At 37.8% G+C, this 25,635-nt stretch overlaps 3 protein-coding genes across 4 annotated transcripts; 1 reads left to right on the plus strand and 2 right to left on the minus strand.

Annotated features, from left to right (window-relative positions):
* Nucleotides 1-4,864: 4,864 nt before the first annotated feature.
* On the minus strand, nt 4,865-6,514 carry LOC147495621 (uncharacterized). The gene has a single exon (XM_086568435.1). The coding sequence runs from the start codon at nt 6,512-6,514 to the stop codon at nt 4,865-4,867; it is 1,650 nt and encodes a 549-aa protein (XP_086424561.1).
* Nucleotides 6,515-6,745: 231 nt separating this feature from the next.
* LOC147495622 (fiber) lies at nt 6,746-11,790 on the plus strand. Its single transcript, XM_086564228.1, has 3 exons — nt 6,746-6,902; nt 9,089-9,171; nt 11,501-11,790. Exons 1-3 carry the CDS (start codon nt 6,824-6,826, stop codon nt 11,534-11,536), a joined length of 198 nt encoding a protein of 65 aa, XP_086420354.1. The 5' UTR covers nt 6,746-6,823; the 3' UTR covers nt 11,537-11,790.
* An 809-nt stretch (nt 11,791-12,599) lies between these two features.
* On the minus strand, nt 12,600-20,740 carry LOC147495623 (DNA excision repair protein ERCC-1-like). 2 transcript variants are annotated; one of them, XM_086564227.1, is made up of 10 exons: nt 20,216-20,740; nt 19,914-20,010; nt 19,716-19,819; nt 16,004-16,103; nt 15,759-15,835; nt 15,254-15,353; nt 15,082-15,153; nt 14,812-14,880; nt 14,030-14,129; nt 12,819-13,385 (listed from the first exon to the last, which is right to left on the minus strand). In XM_086564227.1, the coding sequence occupies exons 1-9, from the start codon at nt 20,437-20,439 to the stop codon at nt 14,079-14,081; spliced, it is 894 nt and encodes a 297-aa protein (XP_086420353.1). In that variant the 5' UTR covers nt 20,440-20,740; the 3' UTR covers nt 12,819-13,385; nt 14,030-14,078. The 2 variants fall into 2 exon arrangements, with proteins under 2 accessions (XP_086420352.1, XP_086420353.1); XM_086564226.1 differs by lacking the exon at nt 14,030-14,129 and having other exon boundaries at nt 12,600-13,385.
* Nucleotides 20,741-25,635: the final 4,895 nt, after the last annotated feature.

A 25,635-nucleotide genomic window follows, 5' to 3' on the forward strand; every position in this document is an offset into this window, starting at 1 on the left:
TCTTTCTGAGCCTGCATACCATATTCTCTTTACCCTTCTTGATGAAACCCTCCGGTTGCTACATGTAAATTTCTTCAACTAAGTCACCATGGAGGAAGGCAGTTTTAACATCCAACTGCTCAAGATACAAATCTTTCGCTGCAACAATACTCAACACTGACCAAATAGTATTTAGTTTCACCACTGGGGAGAATATCTCTGTGAAGTCAACACCTTCTTTCTGCTGAAAACCCTTGACTACTAGCCTCGCTTTGTATCTCTGGGAACCATCATGTTCCTCTTTGACTCTAAACACCCATTTGTTCTGTAGAGCCTTCTTGCCTATGGGCAGTTTGGCTAACTCCCACGTGCCATTAGAGATGAGGGACTTCATCTCATCTTGCATAGCAAGCTCCCACTTGCTTGCATCACTCGCCTCCAATGCTTCATCATAGCATTGAGGCTCGCCATCATCAGTAAGTAGCAAGTAATTCACATAGGTGGAGGGCGGATATCTCGTACTCAGTACATGTGGCCTGGATGTCTTCCTTGGGGCATGTGGTAGAGATGGACTCGGTGGTGTAGTATCCTCATTATTCTCTAAGTCACTACCATCGTCATCCTCATTTGTGGGGCTCCCACTATACCACTTACTTACATCAAAGTCTTCCAACTCAACATACTCTGTGCCGCTCTCTGTACCTGATTCCTTGGTTTGTGCTTCATCTCTGTCCTTGTACATCACCTTCTCATTAAACATAACATCTCTACTACAAATGATTTTCCGATTTTGATCATCCCAAAAGTGATACTTAAAATCATCACCGCCATACTTAGATGAAGGTACACTTTAGTGACTTAGCATCAAGCTTGCTTCTAGCTTGGTCACTAATGTGGACATAGGACACACTACCAAACACCTTCAAATGGGAAATGGTCACATCCTTCCCGTTCCACACTTCCTCTGGAATCTTAAAATCCAAAGGTATTGATGGTCCTCTATTGATCGTAAGCTCTTTGTCTAACACTTTTACGCTAAGCTAATGGGGATAAACGCTGAAGTCGCGATACACCTAGCTCTCTCGTTAGTGTTCTATTCATCCGCTCTGCAACCCCATTCTGCTGAGGTGTCCCTGGCAAAGTCTTTTCCATCTTGATGCCATTGTCAGCACAGTACTTCTTAAAACCTGAATCCTCATACTCTCCACCGTTGTCGGATCTCAGCTTCTTTACTTTCAAGTTTGTCTCATTCTCAACCATGGCCTTCCAAGTCTTGAACACTTCAAATACTTCTGACTTGTGTCTCAAGAAATAGACCCACACCTTCCTAGTATGGTCATCAATAAAAGTCACAAAATATGACTTTCCGCCAAGTGAAGAGACATTAGCTTGCCCCCAGACATCTGTATGAATCAACTCAAGCCTTCTAGCTTTCGGAGTCTGACCAATTCTCTGAAAACTCACCCGCTTCTGCTTTCCAAATACACAATTCTCACGAAGTCAATTTGGATCAAGCGTAACTTTGGGAGTTTACCGTAAGAGTGAAGGATTTTCATTCCTTTCTCACTCATGTGACCAAGTCTGCGGTGCCAAACATTCAGATCCTCTTTGCCATGTGCCACGACAATCGACTCACAACCATGTGTAGTCATGTAGAGAGTACCATCTTTCTTACCATTTGCAACAACCATTGAACCCTTCGAGACCTTCCAAGTATCACCGGTGAAGACTGTAACAAATCCTTCACTTGCCAATTGCCAATTGCCCCACAGAAATCAAATTCTTCTTCAAATCCGGAACGTGTCTGACGTCTCTCAATAACCATGACGAGCCATTCATCTTGACATGTACGTCACCCTTGCCAACAATGTCACAAGGTTGGTCATCACCGAGAAAGACCGTTCCAAGGTCACCTTTGGTGTAGTTCTCAAGGAACTCTCGATGTGAGGTAGCATGGAAAGATGCGCTGGAATCAAATACCCAAGACTCTTTCTTGTGCTCCATCGAACATATCAAAGTATCATCTACCATCTCAACAACATTAGCTTCTTGATTCTTTTTCTTGTTCTTATTAATGTTGTTGTTGTTTCTTGGTGCCGGGCAATTGTTACTATAGTGGTCATGCTTACCACAATTGTAACATACAACTTCACTTATGTCTCGAGGATTGTGTTCAACGCTTTTGCAATCGAGGGGCTTGAGATTCGATCTCCTCCACTTTTTTTCTTACTATGATGACTTTGAATTTCTTCCCCCCTTGGTGCTCAATGCCAACCCTGAAGTTGACCCCGAAGATGAAGGACAATCTTGTCTCTGGATTTCCTCGGTTAGTATCATACTAACAACGTGCTCAAACTTCAACTTGGTCATTCCCGCAGAACCACTAATAGCCACCATAGTCGCCTTCCATCTTGGAGGCAATTGTCCAAGTATCGCCAAAGCTAGCACCTCCTCACTAAATGTAATCTCAACCGACTCAATTGGTCCTTAGTTTGGTTGAATTCATTTAGGTGATCCTGAAGGAGGTCCCCTCCGACATTCTCTATACTAAATAGCTTGGTGATCAAATAGACTTTGTTGGCGGCGAGGGTTGTTCATACATCGTAGTAAGTGCCTCCATGAGAGACTTCTGCCTTCTTCGGTTTTAATATTGAAGGCTACCAACTTCGAGACTCAATCAGATTGTGGTCAATGCCTTTCTATCTTGCAAATCACATTTGTCTTGCGGAATCTCATCGGGCTTCTCACTTATCAATGTTTCCATCAAATCATTTTGATAGAGTACGTCCTCAATTTGCATATTCCAATAGCCGAAGTTTGTTATGACAAACTTCTCTATCTTGTAGCTTTCCTTTTCGGTTGTCATGACTTTTACTTGAACCAACACAACGGTGGAGACTCTCTCAGAGGAATTTCTTCAAACACCTAGCTCTCAATGCTAAAGGTGGAGTTTTTCCTCACACACCTTGTTCCAATGATTCAAACCAAGCTCTGATACCACTTGTTGGGAGATTTCACTAGAAAGTCATATCTCAATCTAGCTACTTTCTATCTCAAATGATTTCAACTTGGAGCTCACACCAAGGAAATCACCCACCCAAGACTTTGGTAGTTATCACAACAAACTCAAACAAGCAAAACCACTAATTTATCATCACCCATAACAAGCAAGCAATAAATAAGGAAGTAAATAATGCAAAGAGACACAAAGATTTAGATGGTTCGGTAAATGTTACCTATATCCACACAAGAGCCGAGTTTCCTTTATAACAAATATTTGAGAGTTTACAAGAGATATCAAGAATCAAGAACAGGAGGCCTCACTCAAACCCTAGCTCAATAGGGCTCCCACAATACCCAAGAAATGAATCTCTCAAAAGTTATCTCAAAACCCTAATCTATTTCCTTTATATAGGTACACATAGAAAAAAGTGAGAAATATGGGCTTTGGGCCGAAATATCGACAAACCGTCAAAATTTCAAAAAGTTTCAGAACTCTAACTTCAAACGACACCATCAGTGGATTTGGGAGGTAAAACCGAAAGAACATTACTTCGAGCGGTCTTGGCGATGTATGATTGAGAGCTCGGCGGCAACTTTTCTCAAAACGACTTTAGCCAAGTTGTTTGGCTCTCTTCCCACACGATGCCCACATGTCGTTCAAGCTTGCTGATGAGATACCAGAGCTTCATTAGCTCGACGGTTCCACAGCCCAACAGATAGAACCAACAAACCTGACATAACTTTAGTCATAGATATGGATACCAATGCCAGGATTTGCACTACCTATTCAGATGAGGTGAATCTTTGTATTAGCTTGTAATCAATTTTATTTTTGAATTCATCGTTTTCTTTTCTTTATGCATGCACTAGTATAGTAACATGACAATGCCAAATAAAAAGAAGTTAATTAAATTTGATTTTTTCTTTTGGTCGAATAGTGTGGCTAAAGTTGGATTGTCGGACTCAATCCTTGATCCCATCCTTCCAAAGAAAGAGCGGAGTTAGTAGAGCCTATTCAATATGTTTCCTTAATGTGCTAGAAGGGTTAAACTTCAATTAATTGCTTAATGACGTGAATGTTGCATATCACACTAAATCTGTGTTGAATATAAGACAAAATTCATTTTTAACATGCTCGAAGGAATATGTTTATTCGCGGTGTTAGTTTAATATACTGGTTTATGAAGCAGCCTTGCGCATAACTAATTACTGTGCAACATAAATACTCATTTGGCAGGTGAGTGTGGGATTTGGAAGTGCAATGGGACCTTGCAAAATTTGGAAGTACAGCGGCCTAACGAACTGAACAACATGCAGCTGACACCAAACCAACTGCTGTATGTAACTTCGATGTTGAGATTGAGCAAACTAACACTTCAGAATCTCAGAAATCCCAGGAGTTACAGTTTAGAATGGCAGAGCAAAAGCTTAATGCTAAAAATGAACTACTTTAGTTTTAGCTGACGTGAAAAGGTATGTTTGAAATAAATTGTTTCAGCTAATTACAGAACCAGCATATTAGAAAAAGAAATTTATTGAAGATAAACTTCACCATGTTACAAAAAGAAATTTATTGAAGATAAGCTTCCAACATATTTGACAGGGTGATTACATGCCAGAGAAATAGAGAATTACATTGATACTTCATAATTCAAAACAATTCCAATCTGCTATTTTTTTGTACACTTTGTAAATCTTGTATTTGAGTGGCCTAATAGCAGTCACATACTTCAGTCACAGAGCTCTAGCTACTAAAATCATGCAACCACCATGTGTCCATGTCACTTGTATTTGACCTACCCAACATTTCCCCGGTGCTGCAGAAACCAAATATCATTGAGCATCTGTAGGGCTAAAACATTCGCCAAGCTTCATGAATTAACTATTTGGAGTGAAGATAATATGTTAGAGCTTCTGTCGATACAGTTTCAAGGATGAGATTGCGGAGGCTCATAAGCATGTTGATCATAGACTCTGACTCTTCAGTCCTTGAATCTGTCCAATTATCCATTGTCTTTAAGAGGCGAGCGAAACAAGACCCTTTCAGTTCAACTGAAGTTTCATCCTGCAAAAGGACATTCATAACAGTATCACATGCCATAGCTATACATCCACCAGAATCCTGGCCAGCCCCGAGATAAACCATATCCAACATTTTGATTAGGCACTCTACAACAGCAAGGAGTCCTTTGTCTGAAGCCATGATCCTGCAGCCTTCCCTTTCCTTTGTTATTTGGCACAACATTGGGAGCATAAACAATATCGAATAGAACGGGCTTGATTCGTCTTCACCCTCAATGGAGAGAATGTACCCGAGAAGACTTAGAACGTTTTCCTTGCAGACATAGGGTGATTCAGTCAAGTAGACCCCAACAAACCTCACTGAAGCAAGCAGATCATATCCTTTTCTTTGTCCGTGTTGCTTTGCATCTTGCAAGATTTCCAGAACCACACCCAAAGTGTTATCCAGACCGTCTATCACCTTTTCCGTCGTGTCTATATCAATATAACTCACATCGTGGTCGCAGACCAATTTGATTATCTTTTCTAATATAGAAAATGGTACAGCCAGCTTTCTTTGGTTGATAAGAATGTCCATGGTTGATTTCGGAAAAGCTTCATATTTCAAGTAAGCGAGTTCATTTAGAAGCACATCAACTTCAATTCTTGAAGATTCAAGAATAAGCAATAAACAATTGTTGTCTGGAAGAACATAATGATCAGATAGATTTCTCCGACCAATCACCCACTTTTCGCCTAGTATCCACATCAAGGACTCCGCCAATACAAGAGCATGAAAATTTTCAGTGCTAGCATCTCGATTTCGTAAAACTGCTTCAATGCCGAAACGTATATTAGTTGACCAATCCTCATTCGACATCAGACGGAGAGCATCATGCAGTGGTGAGGCATACTCTGATGACAATAACGTAGACAATAGCTGTAACACTTCAAATTTTAGACCATTGTGCAACAAAGCAAATTGTCTAGTCGTGATGATCACCAACTGTGATAACTCTGATGGAAACTCCTTGTAAATTCTGTCCTCTACGGGCAGATCGCACAACATCGACTTCACAAGTCTAATCGCAAGATTCAATGAACAAGAACCATCAGGCAAAGATGCCATACACGATACAAGCACACTCACACCGTTATACTCATACAACGTTGCAAGTCCGTTGTGTAATGTTGTTGATACAAGGAATAAAAACTGGTAACAAGCATCAGTAATTGCAGAACACGCCCCCCTCTTCAATATGTCAAGTAGACAAGGAATCATTGAAACAATTTCTTGTGAACTTTCACTCTCGGGCACACAACTTATAGCTCTCAAAACATCAACATCCTCATACAAAACAACTTGATCATCATCACTTCCAGAGTTTACAAGACGGTCTAGAAACCGTGCACCAACAGTATCAAAAACCCTTGTTAGCATTGCGTGGTCATTACACAATTTACTAGCCTTAATTAATCCTAATGTACGCTTTTCTTCACTTTTACTTCTCAACATATTTATGGCTTCCATCTCTTTAATTTCTTCAACGATTTACACAAACAAATTGTATTAGTACTGGTTGTGTTACCAGGTGGAACTATTTATAAAAAAACGAGTACGAGTTTCCTAATTCTAAACCGATTCATACTTGGGAACCAAGACTTTCTAATTTACACACCGACTCAAAACTTGAAAGTCCAGCCCATACAAGCCCGACCCAAATTATCTAGGCCCATTCAGGCCCAGCCCATGAAATAACACACGTTGAACATTTGGCAAAAACAGACACATCCTGAAAACTGTTTGGTGAAGAGAAGAGAAACGAGGAAGAGGAAAAAAATGGGAGTAATGGATAAACTGAGGATGTTTGTTGCACAAGAACCGGTTGTGGCAGTTTCTTGTCTCATGGCTGGTGTCGGTGAGTTTTTATCCTCGTTTGATCTCTCTCTTTTTTTTTTTTTTAACCCTATTTTTTATTTCAATGTAATGCAATTTGAAATGGTTATTGAATTTCTGAAGAAAAGAAGGAGAATTAGAAGACAGTGGTTCTGGTGGGACGGGGACCGGGTAGATAGAGGGGTATGTTAGTCATTTTGCTTATAGAGTTGGACTCGACCATGTCACAAGAAAGATTGAATGGATTAGCGATGTTATCTATTGAAAAGAATGTTGTTGTAAAGGCTGACTATTCAAGTGTAATTAGTGAATTCGCATCTAAAAATGCGAGAAGAATAATTAGTGAATTCGCATAAAAGAATAGTTTTTTTTTTTAAAAATATTAACCCATAGGGGCACATTCTACTAGACGCTTTGGGCCATGAAAATGTCAGGGCCGGTACTGAGTTGGAATTTAGTGATTTCCGAAGGGGGAGGGGGTGGTTAGAGAGAATCTGAGAAGGCTTGGTGAAGGACATTATACTTGAGCTAAACAAATCTCAGGTTAAATCAATACATTGAGATTGTTAGATAGCACGATTTCTTTGCTAGAGTATATGTGTGTGTACGTTGAAGTGTCAAGTTATTATCATGTTTTTGAGTGCTGGTCTTAGAACCTTGGTTTCTTATCCAGTTAAATTTTAAAACGTACTTATGAGTTTTTCATGTTCTTGAAAGTGGAGTAAACTATCTTTTCGAGCCGGAAACGGGATTCAGTCCAAATCTACTTAGATGAAGCGGCAAGGCGTATTAAGGGAGTGACGACCCTTCTTGGAGATAACTCCAAAAAATCAACCACACCTTGGCCAACTAAGATTGCATGATTTGTGCAGACACACAACTGAAATCCAAAATGCATGGCCACATGGGTATGATTTATGCCTTAGTTACTAATTGGAAACAGCCTACTATCTATATTTTCTGAAAAAAAAAAGATTTTGCAGTGAGTTACGACTTCATGATTGCAAGGTCACCCCTGCCGCCCCTCGTAAAAGTAGGTTTAAGTCAAGGTGCATGGAGCTGTATTGTACGTCCTTCGGTGCTCAGCATCTTCACTGTGGGTGCAGTTTTAACAAGTTAAATTCTTGGTCTCGAGATCTGGTAACTTATTTGTTGCATTTGCTCCTAGAAAGTGTGAATAGGAGTGTCATGATAAACATTGCCTCATCCTGTCCGAGTTCATATCCCTTTTTTAGGCTCAATTGTGGAACTTCCCAGAAGTACCTATAGATTATATTTTAGTTTATTAAACTTAATAAAGCTATGTCTTGTAGTCGAAGTCAGTGTTTACTAGGGATAGTAAATAACTAAGTACTGACTCCCAATATTGACTAGTAATTACTGACTGTCAACACTTCGGAAGAAACTTCATAGTGTAATCATGTTCAGCAGAAAATATTATTGTTTTGTTCATAGTTTTGCATGTGTATTTTTATATAGTTGTTGGCAAGGTATGAGGGATCCAGGGATCTGATATTAGTCTTACAGAGAGTCGGCTTATTTATATTATTGTAATTTCTGTGCATCTGTAAGCTTCAACTGTTGATATACAATACATGTATGTCACCTGAGCACTCTCCTTTGATTATTCATTTGAAACACAAATAGCAAAATGCAATCAGAGTAAATAGTCGACTTGGCCTACACCCACTGTATACCAGACTCTTAGGGCATCACCAATGCAGGCCCTCATAATAGAGGGCCACATCAGCATTTTGAAGACATGTATAGAGGAGAGTTGGGACATAGAGGACCTTTATATTTTGTGTCCTACAATGCTGACCTTTAAAATTAACTTTAAATCTTGTATTAATTTTCAGTTCTTGTGAAATTGGCATGGTGGAAGTGTAGATAGCCCAAGACCCGTAGGTTCTGGGTTCGAGTCCCATTGTAACATTTCATTGTGATTTATTTTTCTTTTTAAATTTGGTACAAAAAGTTTTAAAAACAGACAACTTGTTCGGGTGGGGTATCGAACCAGTTTTAAAGGATGGTAACTATAGAGGCTGCATTGGAAGCCCATTTATGTATTGTTCTCTTAAATTTGAAGATAGAGGGCCATATCAAGGTCCCATTGGTGATACCCTTAGGTTTGGCCATTTAGGGATATTCATGCGGATGAATTGAATTTGTCGGTTGGACAGAAACTTACCGTCTCATCTATTTCAGGTCTCTTCCTTCCAGCTGTAGTCAGGCCTATTTTGGACAAATATGAAAGAGCTAACGAAGCAGAAGCTCCTCCTTTAAAAGATGTAAGTATTTAGCTTTCAGTTCTGTATGTTCTTTTAGCACTCCTTTTTTTCCCCTTACCATTGTCTACATTTCATCCCAAATTATTGTGTTCGTGCATTCTCAATTTTGATTTTGTTTGGGTGTTGAGAATTTATCTCTACATTGACTTTGAAGCCTTGATCATGCGATGAGTGAGAATCTAGCGACTTAGAAGTGTGTGCAACTGAAAATCTGCAATTGAAGTTGAACAATTTACACGGTTTCTAGCCTTCGAAGAGTGATTTTGATTAAGAGAGTGATTTTGGTAGAGAGCTCTCTTTCGAGCCTTCCGGTTTATGTTATGTCTCTTTTTAGGATGCCACAAAGCGTGGTCAAAAGGGTTGAAAGGATCATTAGGAATTTTTTATGGGATGACAAGGAGGAGAATCATAGGTATCATCTTGTTAACTGGAAGATTGTCTGTATGTCGAAGAAGAACGGGGGTCTGGGATTGCAAAGGATTTGTGAGTTTAATTCTACCCCTATGGGCAGATGGCTTTGGAGATTTGGGGAAGAAAGTGAGAGGCTTTGGAGGCGTGTGGTCAAATCCAGATTTGGCGAGTCCAATCTTGGGTGGTATAGCGGGGGGAATTCTAGTCCCTACGGGTGTGGGGTTTGGAAGAGTATTCAGAGAGGTCTCGTGGAGTTTCAGAGAGAGATCACATATGTATTAGGTGACGGGGGTAGAATTAGATTTTGGGAGGATATATGGGTAGGCGGGTAGCAGAGAGACCGTTATTCTTATCTTTCGAGACTTTATGCCATCTCGGAGTTTTAAAAATCGCACCATTTGTGATTTCATGCATCTAAATAATGGTAATCTTGGGTGGGATTTGGGGATTCATGTTCACTTGACCGATCGGGTATTATGAGCATTGCCACCCTCACTTTTTATGCTAGAGGCGATTCTATTTGTGAGACCGGATAGGGATCGCCGAAGACCTGGACTATAGAAAAGAATGGGAAATTCTCAGCCAAGTCTTTCTACTTTTCTTTGTGTTTTCATCTACCGTTAACAACCGAGGGGTCATGATTCCAGACTTTCCTAGTTCTTTTATTTGGATTACCAAAGATTCCTTGTTTTGTTTCTTTTTTCATTTGGTATGCACCCATAATAAGATTTTGACCATAGACAATCTTATTAGGAGAAAGAAAATAATCATTAACTTTTCCCCTTGGTGCGGCTGATGGGGAGTCAAATGAGTCACACTCTCATTCATTGTCCTTTCTCTTGGGAGATATGGAGTTACTTTGTGGGCCACCGGAGTGTATTGGGTTGTTCCTTGGTGGAATTGAAAGATCCCATTGAGCTCTTGGGTGCTTAATGTCTATTCCCCAAAGGGATGTAGAGTGTGGAACATCTTACCTTTTGCTATCATGTGGACTTTGTGGTTGGAAAGGAACAGGAGACACTTTGATGGATGTGCGATGACTAGGGAACAGGTGATTGTAGCAATGATTCTTCTTTCTCTGGTCAAAGTTCTGGGAAGAGTGGACAGATACATCATTCGGGGACCTTATGTTCAGTTAGGAGTCCTTGCTCGGCCATGCATGATTGCATTCCTTTGTTTGAATTTTCTCTAATAGTCGTAGTTTCTTTTTTCTAGTAGTGATTTTGTATTTGTCTTTTCCTTTGTTGTATCTGAGTGGGATATCTCATCCTACGAATTTTGACTTTATGATTATATATACACATCACATTTTACCGATAAAAAAAATAAATAAATAAAAAATTACACGGTTTCTAGTTCAAGTATTAGTCCTATATTCATGTATATATATCTTGCAGTAATTGTGTTAGTTGTAGTGTTGGTTGATATCCATGTTTGATACACAAGACGAGATTGAACGAAAGTGGGAGAGAAGTGGGGGTTGGATAGTACCAATATAATAAAGAAAAGAGGGAGAGAATTGTGTGTGTGTTTTTTCAAATAGAAAGTATTGTTGCTTACTGAATTTGAGAGTGCTACTTTCCTTGACAAAAATTATATTAATGTATGCAAGAATGATATCTCATACTTTTCTCAACATATGAAATGGACTGGCATAACAAGAGTACATTCTATGAAGATGCCAATGGTACTAAGAACCCACGCGTGCTAATGCTCAAGTGTTCTGGAAGAAAGGGAAGCCCGGGGGGGTTTTCTTTATTATTGTAATTTGACGGTCTAAGCTGATGAGATAACCGTGCTCAGTTTTATTACCTGCTACTTTATTATACTGTTATATAGACCCCGCAATATTAAGTTTGACATATAGCTTGTATGATTGTGTCATGATCCTTATTGTTTGTCTGCACATGTTTTGCAGGTGGTAGCGAGTATCAAACCTATCTTATCTGAGTAATGTTGACTGAGAGATGTATTGTGTTCGCAATAATCCTACCTTACCTCAGCGCATTGTAGATTCAAACTATTTCCTGTAGTTTTGTTGGTATGTAATCAATGAAGACAGTGAACTTTACATCTGGAGTCATGCTCTGGTTGTCTTTTTAGATCCCTGCATTAGTCATTCCCGTTAAATTCAGACTGCAATGTTTCCCTTGAGTTAAACAAAGAGAAGTTTGTTAATAATTGATTTCCAACTCGTACCTTTGAAAAGACCGATGTTGTTTTTATCTACAAGTCGTACTAACATCTATTCTTAACTTTCTTACTGTGGCCTTTAAGTTTTTTCCGTTATGTTCAAATAAACCCCAGTATTATCTTGTTTAGATGAGTGTTATAAAGTAATGGTTCAGCTAGTCCTGCTACTAGAATTTTGATTGTCCAACACCAATGTTTTTTAAGCCTTTCATGTTCAGAGACTGTGGGTTCACTTTGAACACAGTAAATCAGCCGAAGGCAAGCTGAGTAAACTATTTTGCATAACCAGCGTGTTACAACAGAGTTGGTGAGTTAAGTACTTGCGTGCATCTACATTCGGTGGAGGACAGACAATATTGTTATAGACTATCAGATTATTTTACTGTTGGATGTGCCTGTAAGGGAAGCATTGTTATAGACTATCAGATTATAGGCAAAATATTGACAACGCAGTAAGTGAGGAAATGGTGTAGTCAAATACTGTGTGCTAATGAATACTTCAGATATGGAGATGCCCCTATAATTTACGAAATTACTTTAATTGGCAATAATGCAATAATCACTACTACAAGAGTAATTAACTAAACTGACATTGTAGTATTGAACTAAACTAAACTGCATAAAAGCGTTAAGGTAGAATCTGATCATTCTGAAAAATATCTATTGTTAAAGACGTAAAGTTAATCACAAGTCATTAACCGAGCTTCTACCAAAGAATTAAGCTTTTAAGACCTTACAAGGCCTGTGAGTTTTACTATGCTCCGCACTGATCTTCTTCAGATGATTATCCTATAAGGTGAATGACTATGCTTATAACTTGACCAAGAATATAAATCTGCTCCTTGGTATATAACAGTATAACACTCGACACGCATCTTCAGATAAGAGTTCTGGTCCTTGATACAACAGTCCAGAGCTTGCCCCTAGACCTGCAGTTTGTTACACACAAGGAGCACACCACTATGGAGGTGTGTCGAACGCCACTACAAATGTTCTGCTAAATTTTAGAGAGAACTAGTTTGACAATTCTGACAAGTGAGAAGAGGCAAAACACCGAGAGTTTTACAAAAAATATTTCTACATTACAGCCACCAGATTACACTGTAACAGACATTCCATAGAGACGTTGTGTACTGGGCATGGGGGAAAACTGTACAACACCCTCATTTTCAAAGCCTTTTCTCTTTTTATGTTGACAACAACTAGCCCAACTGCTTCCATTTCTTAGTGCACACGAAGCCTGAAAATGTCAGACATGTTCAAGATCTTCCACACTGGATATTCTGGATTCAGTTCTCATTCCCATCTCCACCTTTTAATCTTTTGTTTTCCTTTTCCTTGTTTGAATCAACACTAGGTTTTATCCCTTTCTCAGCTGCAGTTTTCTTCTTGTGAACTTTATCCGAATACTTTGCGAAGGCTGCGTTTAGTGCTGATTTAATAGACAAGCTGGGTTCATCTTTGTTTTGCTTATTTTCAACTTCAGCTACCTTCTCAGCTCTTTTCTCATCATCTAGAGAATTAATAACATGATTCTCCTCAACAGGTGGAGGTTGACTGGTAACTGCACGCCTGAACGGTTCATGAAACGTATCGTACAAGCGTTTTACCTGACCAGTCGAGGGATATGAGTCAATATGAAAGTTATGCAGTTCTATACTTTTTATTTTTTTGAAGCAAGATGCGATCATCCAAAAAAAATTGGAAGAAAAGAAACAAATTAAAAGAATTCTTGATTTTATCAAGATCACAAACTAAACAATACTAAATGGCAAACTCAACAAAGGCGAAAAAAGATGCAACAGCAACATGGCAGTAGATGGAGCTAGTGCACCAACCATGACAGCTGAGTGAGAACGAAGACCTTATTGTCAAAAGTTGGAAAATTACCAGATAGTCTGTCTGATACCAACTACTATAGATTTATTGACTAAGATCACTCTTGTAGTGTCTAGTTAGTTTGGCTATGTTTCTAGATTTTGAATACTAGAAGTGCAACTGTATAAAGCCCTTTCCCAGACTACACAGTCTATTTGTATATTCTCTCTCTCACACACACAAAAAAAAAAAACACACGTGCACACACTATTTTATCTGTAAAATTAATACTGCTGACTTAGCTAGAGAATAAATAAATAAATACTATACATAAAATGCATGAATCTTGGGACAACAAATTCCAAAACTTGTTGAGTTTAAAGAGGCCAACTAAGATACAAAAGTATTTGTAAATCCGATATCAAGGATAAATAACCTGGCCTAAAGGAATGAACAATATGGGAGGTGAGCTGTCCACATAAGCATCACACAGAACACGCAAGCACAAACCGGACCTGCATTTGAATGTCCAATACCTTGAAGATCTCAAGGATTTAAGTCAACATGGGCAACAAATGCACAAATGATCCGAGGCATGGGAATTGAGCCACTTTTAACTTAACTCTCACATAAGTTGACTACCAAATAAAGAATGAAAAAGAATAGATGGTCCAGGTCTGTTCTATGCTATTGTTTGTCCAATGAGTACTGGTCATCAGAAAACTATTATTGACCAGCTTCTTTGCTCTGTTTGGTTCGATGTATTTACATGCAATTGCACCTAATTCCATGTAACCACCCACAAAACAGTGTTTGGTAGCAAAATGCAAATAGGCGGTTGATGCAACAAGTTGCAATTATATGCACTATACAAGTAGTTTCCATGACATCCACTTGCAACCAAAAAAGTTGTGTAAATAGATGCAAACACAATATAGGTGCTCTCTTATTTAAGATGTGAAAAAAAATAGTGGGATAATATAACCAACTTTATAAGATGTGAAAAAAAGTAGTGGGATAATGTAACCAACTTTACATCATTTTGCCTTGGATTTACCAAACACAAGTAAGTTGGATGCAATGCAATCAGATGCAATACAATCACATGCCATTTGCAACTATTTGTCATTTGCAAGTCGGTGCACCGAACCAAACAGAGCATCTTGTTTAATAAAATTGGTCAAAGGTAATAAATATGCAAACTAAACAAAACAATACCTTCTTTTCACCAATGCCAGGGCATCGAGCTAAGTCTTCCATAGAGGAGTCCATGATACGAGAAAGTGACTGCACAAGAATATTTAGCATCTGAATCCCAGCTAAACAAAGACTTAGGAAAAAGATATGATATACTACGTTTATTTTCACAAGAACCCTTGTTCCATATGTGAAGCGAATTCATATTTCAGTTAATTGCAACTGATGGGTATAATGATATCATAAAATTAAAGGAGAAAATCATGTACAAATGCAAATAAGTAGAGTTACCCCGAAATTTGAACCAAGCGTAACTACATCAGTCTTATTGACACGTCGAACTGCAGTAAGTGCATGGTTCAGCTACAAAATCAAAAAACAAAGTAAGATAACACCGAACTAACAATGTTTATTTCGTTACCAACAAACTAGATATGAAACATGACCATTAAAATATAAATACCCGTGATAGATAGTCTGTATCCATTTGCCCTTGAAGAATGTCTGCAGGCTTGTTTTCATATACTTTTATCGTCTCCAAATACCGGCCACACTCTTCCAAGCTAGAGAAGACCATAAATTATCAAAAGATACAGACTGACACTGCTTATGGCGTGGTAAATTTTGTACAATTCTTGGAAACACGGATAAGCCAAACGATTAACCATCTTATGAAAGACAAAATGCATATGGTTCGGATAAATCTACGAAGCTCAAACTCAGAAGTAAAACAGAAGGAACATAATCAGAGAATAAAACCATTTTTGCCCAATGATTTACCACAAACTACAAAGTATATTGTCTTTGAATAATAATTTGTATTATGCTAAAAAAACAACTACAAAGTATATTGTCTTTGAATAATAATTTGTATTATGCTAAAAAAAAAACAACTACAAAGTATATTGTCTTTGAATAATAATTTGTATTATGCTAAAAAAAACAAAGAAAAAAAAATGAGAAGATACCTCCAAGCACAAAGAAGAGTGCAATCATGAAGTAGAGCTGTTTTTGTAACTTCCAGTATAGGCTTAACTACATCCTCCTGCAATAGAACAATGGTGAGCCGTCAAACATACCCAACAGGCCAAGACAGAAAAATAACATCATAAACCTTCAATATTTTTTATCAGAGATAAGAACACGTTAGAACAAAAACCCTCAAAAGTAGAATATTATGTTGTCTATCACTTTATACACAAATGTGGCATACCACATCAACATGGCACAAAACAACACGAAGCTTAAAGTTCTTCTGCAGCTCCTTTATTCGGTAATACAAGTAGTCTGGATGAAGTAGATGATATCGAAGACTGCATCAAATATTAAAATCAACTTGAATGAGTATATGACATAGAACTAGATGGAACTTGTGAAATTTTGGACAACCTCCCTTCACTACTAATTGGGAACCTTAGGATGTGTCCGTGTGTAAAGATATTATGCCAAAGAAGTTGAAAGTAGACTTTCAAGTGCTTTCCAATGCAAAGACTTTAGAATCGATAATGCAGAATGCTAGAATGCATGAAGACTTTGAAGGCAACTACGATGGCAGAAAAGTCTGGCCGACTTTAATCTTAATGCAACCATTTATTGGAAAGAGAGCCAAAAATCAAAGAATTAAGTTGGAGGAGACAATAACTTGCTTACGAATGGTTTTCTTCTATCTTGACAGTCTATCATCTGTATCCTCCTTATTCCATTTGCATTTATACCATGGTGAACTTGATGCAGGGACTTCTAATTGGTTTTATCATTTTGTCCGAATAATCATTAAGACTTTGTGATATATGCTTCAAATAACTTAAAACTAAAACAACAATAGAGCGGAAGGCATTCGAAATATTAATCTGACTTCGGAGAAAATAAGCTATTAATTATCAATCACAAACTAACGTGTATTTCAGCATAAAACCAAAGCATGTTGAGACCTTTTGAGAATTTTCAGTTAACTGCTATGATTTTTTTATGATGAAGAAGGATGCATCATGCATGTGTTCGTTTTTTCCTAAGTTGCATTGGGACAGATATGAAGCGTCTGACACGGCAATGTATAAAAAATGGGGCTAAATCACATGTGTATGTGTTGTGTCCAACATGGACATGCGGATACGTAAGCGACACAGAGTATTTCTATTAACATTGGTTTTTTCAAAAATATGGTACTACATAGACAGTAAGCATGTTCAAATACCTCAGATCACGAAAAGTCTTCTATAAGAATTATGCATAATTGAAATGGATCAACAAAATATGGCTTCACACATTTCTTACAAATATGGCTTGACCATTCGTCCATTCATGAACTAAGAGCATCTCCAATGGGGGGTGCAGAGTTACACCTCCACATCGGCTGCAACTACGATTTTACAACACCTCCTACACTCTAATGTATATTATAAAGATAACAACACTAGATAGCTTCCAATGGGGAAATTTTACAAATTTGAACTTCAAAACACGGGAGTCACTTAAAGTTACGTCATGCTCACTTTTATATATTAAAATTACTTAAGTTAAACTAGCACGTCACTCCAAGTGACATCCAATGGGGAAATTTTACAAATTTGAACTTTAAAACACGGGCATCACTTACAGTGACGTCATGCTCACTTTTATATATTAAAAATTACTTGAGTTAAACTCGCGCGCCACTCCAAGTGACGTCCAAGCTTATTTTAAATTGGTATGTCACTCCAAATGCGCCCAAGTCTTTTACCAACTTCTATCCGGATGGAGAATTCTCCACTCAGTCTATTTACACCCCCATTGGAGATCCCCTATATACAAGGTATAACATTTTTCTAATGAGATGACTGCATCCATTTATTTGGGCCGTCCCAGTGGAAAATCCCAACCCCAGATAGCTAATTGATATAAAATAGACAAAATACTAGCTAAATAACTTTATTACAATGGAAAACGTTTGATCAATTTCAGCATCTAGAATTAACTTTAAAGTCACAAAAGGAATGTTATTTGTACAAGAGATGGAACTCTCTACAATGAAGGTATGCCATCAGAGAAGTAGATTCTTATTAGGGTAAGTGTTATAGTTTTTTTTTTTTTTTTTTTGGCTATATAAGATTTTATATTTGTGGAGCCCCGAATGATCGATGCCTTTTAAAGGACTATACATGATCCAACCATCTAAATAATTTACAAACAATTTATGTTAGAATTTCCAATTATGTCAAGGACGACTGATGGGAAGAGGATACAATAGTAGCAATTTAGAAACAATGGTCAAGCTGAAAGAAAAACTAAATTAGGAACCATTGCTCCTAAATCAAAATTTAATTGTTTAAAAAGAAACAAGTGAAAGAACAATTCTCAGACATATGACTGATACAACTTTGACAGATATACGAACAAAAAACGAAATATAAACACAATATACCATACTTCTGAAAGAAATGGTATTTTGCTTACTTGTGGTACATGAAAACTGAAAGGTCTCTAATAAATCTTTCGTCCTTTCAAATACAACTTTGTAATTTGTGTGGTAATCCATTACTAATTCGCCTTCACTGAAAACTTCATATGCAGAAGCCACGTAATAGATGTGGAACTGACAAATTGTATGGATCACATAGAAGGCATCATCGATGATCCTCACTGTACTTGTTATAATCTCTAAATTGTTGTTGAAATCTAAATAGTTGGTTGGGTCAATGTATAGATGAAAGAAGAAAAAGGATCCACAACTACAGAGAAAATACATACTATGACAAGAGTCTATTCCATGAAATTAGGCATTTGTCTTCTGGCTTAAAATTTATCTTTTCATAAACCTTAAATGACAACAACAGATAGACTGAGTGATTGGAATCCTTCAAGTGCCATTGTGACTTTTTTTCAGTAATTTGGATGATTTAAAATACTTTTATCAGTTGTTTATATCAAGTATTTAAGATAAAAAAGGGGAAATTAGGTGTAAAATGACGAAATTGATCCCGAAAATGAATGCAGACATGGTAATTATGATATATACCTTTACTTGGTTCACTTTCATTTATATTGGAGAATTTCGGTTGTCAATTTCAACAAAAAATCTTGATAACAAAATGGAATAATGGACTTATCCGTGAGCGAAGCGAACTTTTGGGATGAAATAGTGTGTACAAAAATTAGCTTAATTGTCCGTCTTACCCCTTTCTTGTCTTCTCTTTGTTAAGATAAAGTTGTCAAATGGACTATCAAGCTAATTTGTGTATCTACTCTCTTTACCCAAAAGTTTGCTTTACTCCCGGATAAGTTCATTATCCCTTTTTGTCAAATTTTTTTTTACAGATTCGTAACACAAAAAAAAAAAAGGAAACGCACTCCAATATAAATGGAAGTGAACCAAGTCACATGTACCATACACATCTCTTCTTGGTTTGTGTTCATATATTTATAATCACTGTGTTGTCTGCAATCATTTTATCCACTTTTCCGCATTTCCTCTTATTTCTATTGAAAACTTGATCCAAAATAACACCTTATAAAGGTGCTTTTGTAGTCCAAATTGCATATTAAACTACTTGGAAAAGAATGAAGTCGAGAGGTTTCATATCAATATGTCAACCTATTGTTGCCCCTATTTCCGAAAATAATAAAGGTTTTGAGAATATATTATTTTTAAACAAGAAAACAAATGTGTAATGTCATGTAATATGTCATTTATCCTAGTATGCATTTTTTGTTGAATCTATATATCTTTTATCATCTATGCATTTACCCAGCAAATTGTTTAGGACTTAAACCAAAGTTTAGAGACTGTAACGAGTGTGGTGAGGAGTATCATTAACGTCTTATATGTAATTAATACAGTATCGTACCAGTTACGTTGGTTCTTGAAGGTGAATTAGCACTGGATAACACGCAAATCATTGAAAATGAAAAACACATAGTAAAGTAATAAACGCTGTAGATAACATAACCTTAAATATAAAGCGCATGAGTTCTGCCCCAGCAAGTAGTCGCAAATAATATCTGCAAACAACCACTTTACATTCCTAATGTGCTTGAGCAGCGGATTCCCTTTCTAAACAAAATTACACAAAGGTGAAACAATTGAGAATGTGAAACCACAAAATGGTATTCTGAGAATATCGATAAACTGTAGTAAACAAGCACACCTGTCTATGGCTGACGAGTATGGCATTGCGATTCTGAAGAGAAAAAGAAGAAGAAGAAGTTGATGTTGAAGGAGATGCTTGTGGTTGATTGGTTTGCCTGAAACACTAAAATACAAACTTTAAAACAACATTGGTATTGGGCACACCTCAGTTTCAAATTATAATAGTAAAAAAACAAACTTTCATTACAAATTTGCTCCTCAGACATAATGGGCATCTCAGTTTCATTGCATTTCATACATAATATCAAAAATAAAAACTTAAAAAAAATGAAATACTGAAGAATTAAGAAAAGGGGGCACCTTGAAAATGAAGATGGGTGAGGAGGGGCAGAGTAGAATTCAGTGTTTTTGATGAAGGAGAAAGCTTGAGAAAAAGAAGGAGAAGGAGTGAAGAGAGATGGAGGTGGTTTTGGATTTGAGGATTCTGATAAAACTTCTTCGTATGATGGGATTGTTATTATGTTCTTCTTTCTCTTATTATTGTTGTTGTTGTTCTCTCTCTCTTCTTCTCTTCCATTCTCCATCTCTTTCTTTTTCTTTTTCTGTTAATGAGAATGGGGAAGTAGTTCGGAAGGTTTGAGATTTAAATGGACTGGGCCCATAAATAACTGTAATTTGGGCTTTGAGAATTTCAGATTACTGAGCCTAGGTTTTTACTATGCCTCTTTTCAGTTCTGGGATAAAAACTTCGCAAATCCAACAGTAGTTTTGAAGTTTGAACTCTTGTGCTTGTCGTTCATTTGTGGCAGCGCGATCTCAGCACCTACCACGCCTCTGTCACAACATCGCCTCAGTACAGCACGGTCTGAATACCAGCCCACACTCATCATCACTTGTCAGTGTCTTAACGGGTAAGATCCGCATCTACTCCAGGGAATCGGGTCGGGTAGACCCGAAATTGAAACCGAATCTGACCAATTCGGGTCAAGTTCGAGTCTATTTTCAAATTTGTTTTTGCATTTAGGTCGGATACGGATTTTGGATAAATTTTCAAATTTTTAGTGTTACCCGATTGGATATTGGGTTTGGATTCAAATGTTATCAAAAAATCCGGATATTGGTATCTGACCCATTCCCTACCCTAGCCACCATGCATGTACAGTAGCACACTATCACGCTATTAGCATAGTCCAACACCTAGCCTAATTGTCATACCACACATGCATTTATATAAAGGCCAACCCCAAACTATATTGGCTTGGTTCCAAATTCACCATTTGAGCTAGATACGTAGACAATTTCTCCATTTCAATAGCAACTATTACAGAATAAGTTTGTGGACAGACAACTGTTTGCTGTCCACAAGACTTCAGCTGCTGATTGGTGGAATGGCTGTCCGAAAAAACTGTTTTACTGTCCAAAAAAATTGTTAAACTGTCCGAAAATAGATTTGACCAATAGAAAGGTACTGTTTGTAGACAAGTCTGTCCACAAATTCGTTCTCGCAACTATTAACAAGCTCCCAAACTTTCTTACTCTTAATCCCAAATCTTCAATAATCAAACACATTTAATGCAATATCAAACTTAAACCCTCAAGACTAAATTCGGTATTTACATAAGGGTTCATCGAACTTGACTACAAGCATTTGTATCCATATATAGTTCCTTGAGTTTTGTGGAGTACATCAGAGAAAGGAAGAAAGTGTACATATATTGGAGAAATTGCGGAAGGTCTAGAGGAGGCTCCATCTGCTCTAATTGAACTCTTTTCAAGACGCAATATCGATAAAATAGGTGGTTCATATATTGTAGATGAATGATAAATATATGAGATGGGAAATCAAGTTGCAGTGATATAAAGATGCATATTAAACAATTGATATAAAGATGCATATTAAACAATTTTGTTATCTTGTATTTGGGCTTTTCTAATAGTACATAAGTTGTTCATAAAAAACAGTTGTGCCATGTGAATAAGTGAATCCATTCCTGAAGTGCTATTTCCACTACTTTCCCTTCCCATGCCTGGAACAATGCTCAACAGGTTCCACTACCCAACAATCTCCTACTTGGAGCATGTTGACAACCACAAACTTCATCATATCTCAATTGTACAACTCCATCCAATCCAATTAGCTAATACGTAGCTCGGCTCATCCGACACGTCGTCAAACAGGAAGACCCGATGAAGTTGAACACTTCAACTTCAATTTCATCTTCACAACACCCCTACCATAACATAGACATGTCTCCATTGTACTCAATGAATCACACATTCACTGCTTCCCAATGATGTTTGCCGAGGTTAGTCATAAACTTCCAAGTAACTCTCATTGCATGGGATATATGTGGGAATGTGCAAACCATGTACCCTGTCAAAAACCATATAAACAATTTCTCAGCTTGCGTACCATATTCTCCCTACCCGGCCTTCTATAGGAAACCCATCGATTGTTGCGTCTAAATCTCTTCAACATGGCCACAATAAATGTGAGCAGTTATCACATCTAACTACTTAAGATTTAAACTTTCCGCTACAACAATATTAAACACTAGCTGAAAAGTATTTAGGAAAAATATCATTGTCATACATCTCTTGGAACCATCATGTTCATTCTTGACTCAATACACCCATTTGCTCTGTAAAGTCGTGTCCTTGGGTAATATGGCCAACTCCCAAGTGACACTAGAGATAAGGGACTTCATCTCATCATGCATAACAAGCTCCCATGCATGTGCTAGCATCATCAACCTCCAATGCCACATCATCGCAATGGGGTCCTCCATCATTAGTAAATAGCAAACAATTGCAATAGGCTGAGGAATGATACTTCATACTCAGTACAAGTTGCTTAGATAACCTCCTTAGTGCATGAGGTGGAAATAGACTCGGTGGCGTAGTCTCATCATCTGAGTCGTTATTATCATCATCTGACTGTAGAACTTTCACAACACCACAACTCATAACAAAGTTTTCCAACTCAACCTACTTAGTGCCACTCTCTATAATCGACTCCATGGGTTGTGCTTCATTTCTATCATTGTACAAAACCATCCCATTGAATACGACATCTCTGCTTCGAATAACTTTTCGGTTTTGATCAACCTAAAAGCGATAACCAAAATCATCATGCACATGCATATCTAATGAAGGTACACGTACTTGACATCAAACTTACTTCTAGCTTGGTCACTAATAAGCATATAGGACATACACCCAAACACTTTCAAATGGGAAAGGTTTACATCCTTTCCGCTCCACACCTCTTTTGGAATCCTAAAATCTAAAGATATTGACAGTCCTCGATTGATCGGGTAAGCTACTGTGCTAACGCTCTCTGCCCATAATAGCACATGCAACTGTGCAAGTCTGCTAGTGTACATATACACCTAGCCCTAATTGTCAGTGTTCTAATCATCCATTTTGCAACCCCCGCCATTCTCCTAAGGTGTCCTTTCCGCTCCACACCTCTTTTGGAATCCTAAAATCTAAAGATATTGACAGTCCTCGATTGATCGGGTAAGCTACTGTGCTAACGCTCTTTGCCCATAATAGCACATGCAACTGTGCAAGTCTGCTAGTGTACATATACACCTAGCCCTAATTGTCAGTGTTCTAATCATCCATTTTGCAACCCCCGCCATTCTCCTAAGGTGTCCCTAACAAAATATTTTCCATCTTGATGCCATTGTCATCACAATACTCCTCAACATACTCTCCAATATTATTGGATCTCAGATTCTTCACCTTGAAGCTTGTCTCATTCTCAACTATGGTCTTCCGCGTCTTGAACACTTCCCATACGTCAGACTTGTGTCTCAAGAAATAGACTCATACCTTCAAAGTATGGTCATCAATGAAAGTCCCCAAAGTATGACGTCCCGCGAAGGGAAGAGACGACATTAGATGGCCCTCAAGCATCCATATAAATCAAGTCAAGCTTACTCCTAGCTATCATCAATAACAATCAAAGTTCGACCCATTTCCTGAAAACTCACTTTTCTCTACTTTTCAATTACGCAAATCTCACAAAAGTCAAAGTTTGTTGACTCTAACGGGAGTTTACCAATGGAGTGAAGGACTAACATTCTTTTCTCACTCATGTAACCAAGTCTGCGGTTCTAAACATTCAGATTATCTTTGCCATTTGCCACCACAATTGACCCACACTCATGTGCGGTCATATAGAGAGTACCATCTTTGTCGCCTTTAATGACTGTTAGAGAACCCTTTGAGACCTTCCAAAATATTATTTGTGAAGATTGTAACAAATTCTCCACTAACCGATTGCCCCACCAAAATTAAGTTCTTCCTCAAGTCCAAAACGTGTTGAATTGAACATCGCTCAATAATCATGTCCTATCTTTCAACTACACCTGTACATCACATTTGCCAATAATGGCACAAGCTTGTCATAGAATTAGAGAGTTTCACAAATGTTACAAGAATCAAGAAGAAATTGTTATCTAAGTTCCGGCAAGTTTCATTGCGCTTCAATATTCCGCAAAGTGTCAATCATACCAATCTAACACTGTTATTTGTTGGTGGGTTGCCGGAGCAATGCTCAACAGGTTCCACTACTACCCAACAGTCCAACATATGAATCGTGGGTGCGCTTTACCGCCTTTACGGATCAGTCACCAAGCAGGGGCACTCCAGTAGTTCAGTCGCGAAGTAATATTTTCAATTGTTGAAAAACTTGAAATTCAGTTTAACTCGAAGTTTCATTGAGTCGAATTGGATCGAAAACTCGGGAGTCAACTCGGTGACTTGGAATTGCCCACATACATGTATATCCAAGTTATTTTTCCATTAGAAGATCTCGTAGTGAGTTTTAATAAATATGATTTCCACTAATGTCAGCATTAAATTGATGTCCAAGCGGTTAAAACTTAAAAGTGCTCACATGGTTAGTTTAGCTGTGTTTGAGTTCCATTTTGTCAGAAAAAAAAAAAATTATTGTATCGTGTGTGGACTTGTCAGACTCGGCCAGTTTTCTCGGCGAGTCATGGAAAACGAGTTTTGACATCTCATGGAAATCCAACTGAGTCGAGTTGACCCGGGCGAGTTCCGAGTCAACTCGACTACTTTTCAAACGGTAATATTTTGTGTTTTTGAGTTACATTAAATTTGTATTTTCAGGTTTACTGCTACTTTTCAAAATAACCTCTAAACACCTCTTGTTTCAAAATTTAAGTGAGAAATGTTCGATGTACACGAGATAATCCATTTAACGTACGTACATGTTGCATGTAGATACGAAAACAGACATTAGTATTTTTCACAACAAACAAGTCTCGACTCTCCAGGGAGTAGAGACTTTACAGAGTGAGTGAGTCAGTCCCAAGTAGTAAGTCGTTGGGGAATCAAAGTCTATGGTGTTATCGTGTTTGACCCGATCCTGGATAGTTCGAGACTTTACACAGTGAGTCAGTCAGTCCCAAGTAGTAATTAAGTCATTGGGGAATAATCAAAGTCTATGGTACGGTGTTATCGTGTTTCACCTGATCGCGTGTCCAAACAAAAGAAAATATATATAATCATGGTTAAGGAACTGCATTCACATTCAGGTTATCAGTATTTTTGTTTGCATTGCTAAAAGGTTATCACTATTCACCAATCTCTCCCTTGCATGCAATTCCATTTCATTTAAACGTTACAGTTGGTTGCTGACTTTGGTGATGCTGCTGCTGGATTTGAATGTTCATGCATGATCACAGACTTTTTTGCTTTTTAGGACTACTGGTCATTTGGTGGTGGGTTTTCTTGTGTTTGGT

Source organism: Coptis chinensis, chromosome 6, assembly GCF_015680905.1.
Source record: "Coptis chinensis isolate HL-2020 chromosome 6, ASM1568090v1, whole genome shotgun sequence".
NCBI lineage: Eukaryota > Viridiplantae > Streptophyta > Magnoliopsida > Ranunculales > Ranunculaceae > Coptis > Coptis chinensis.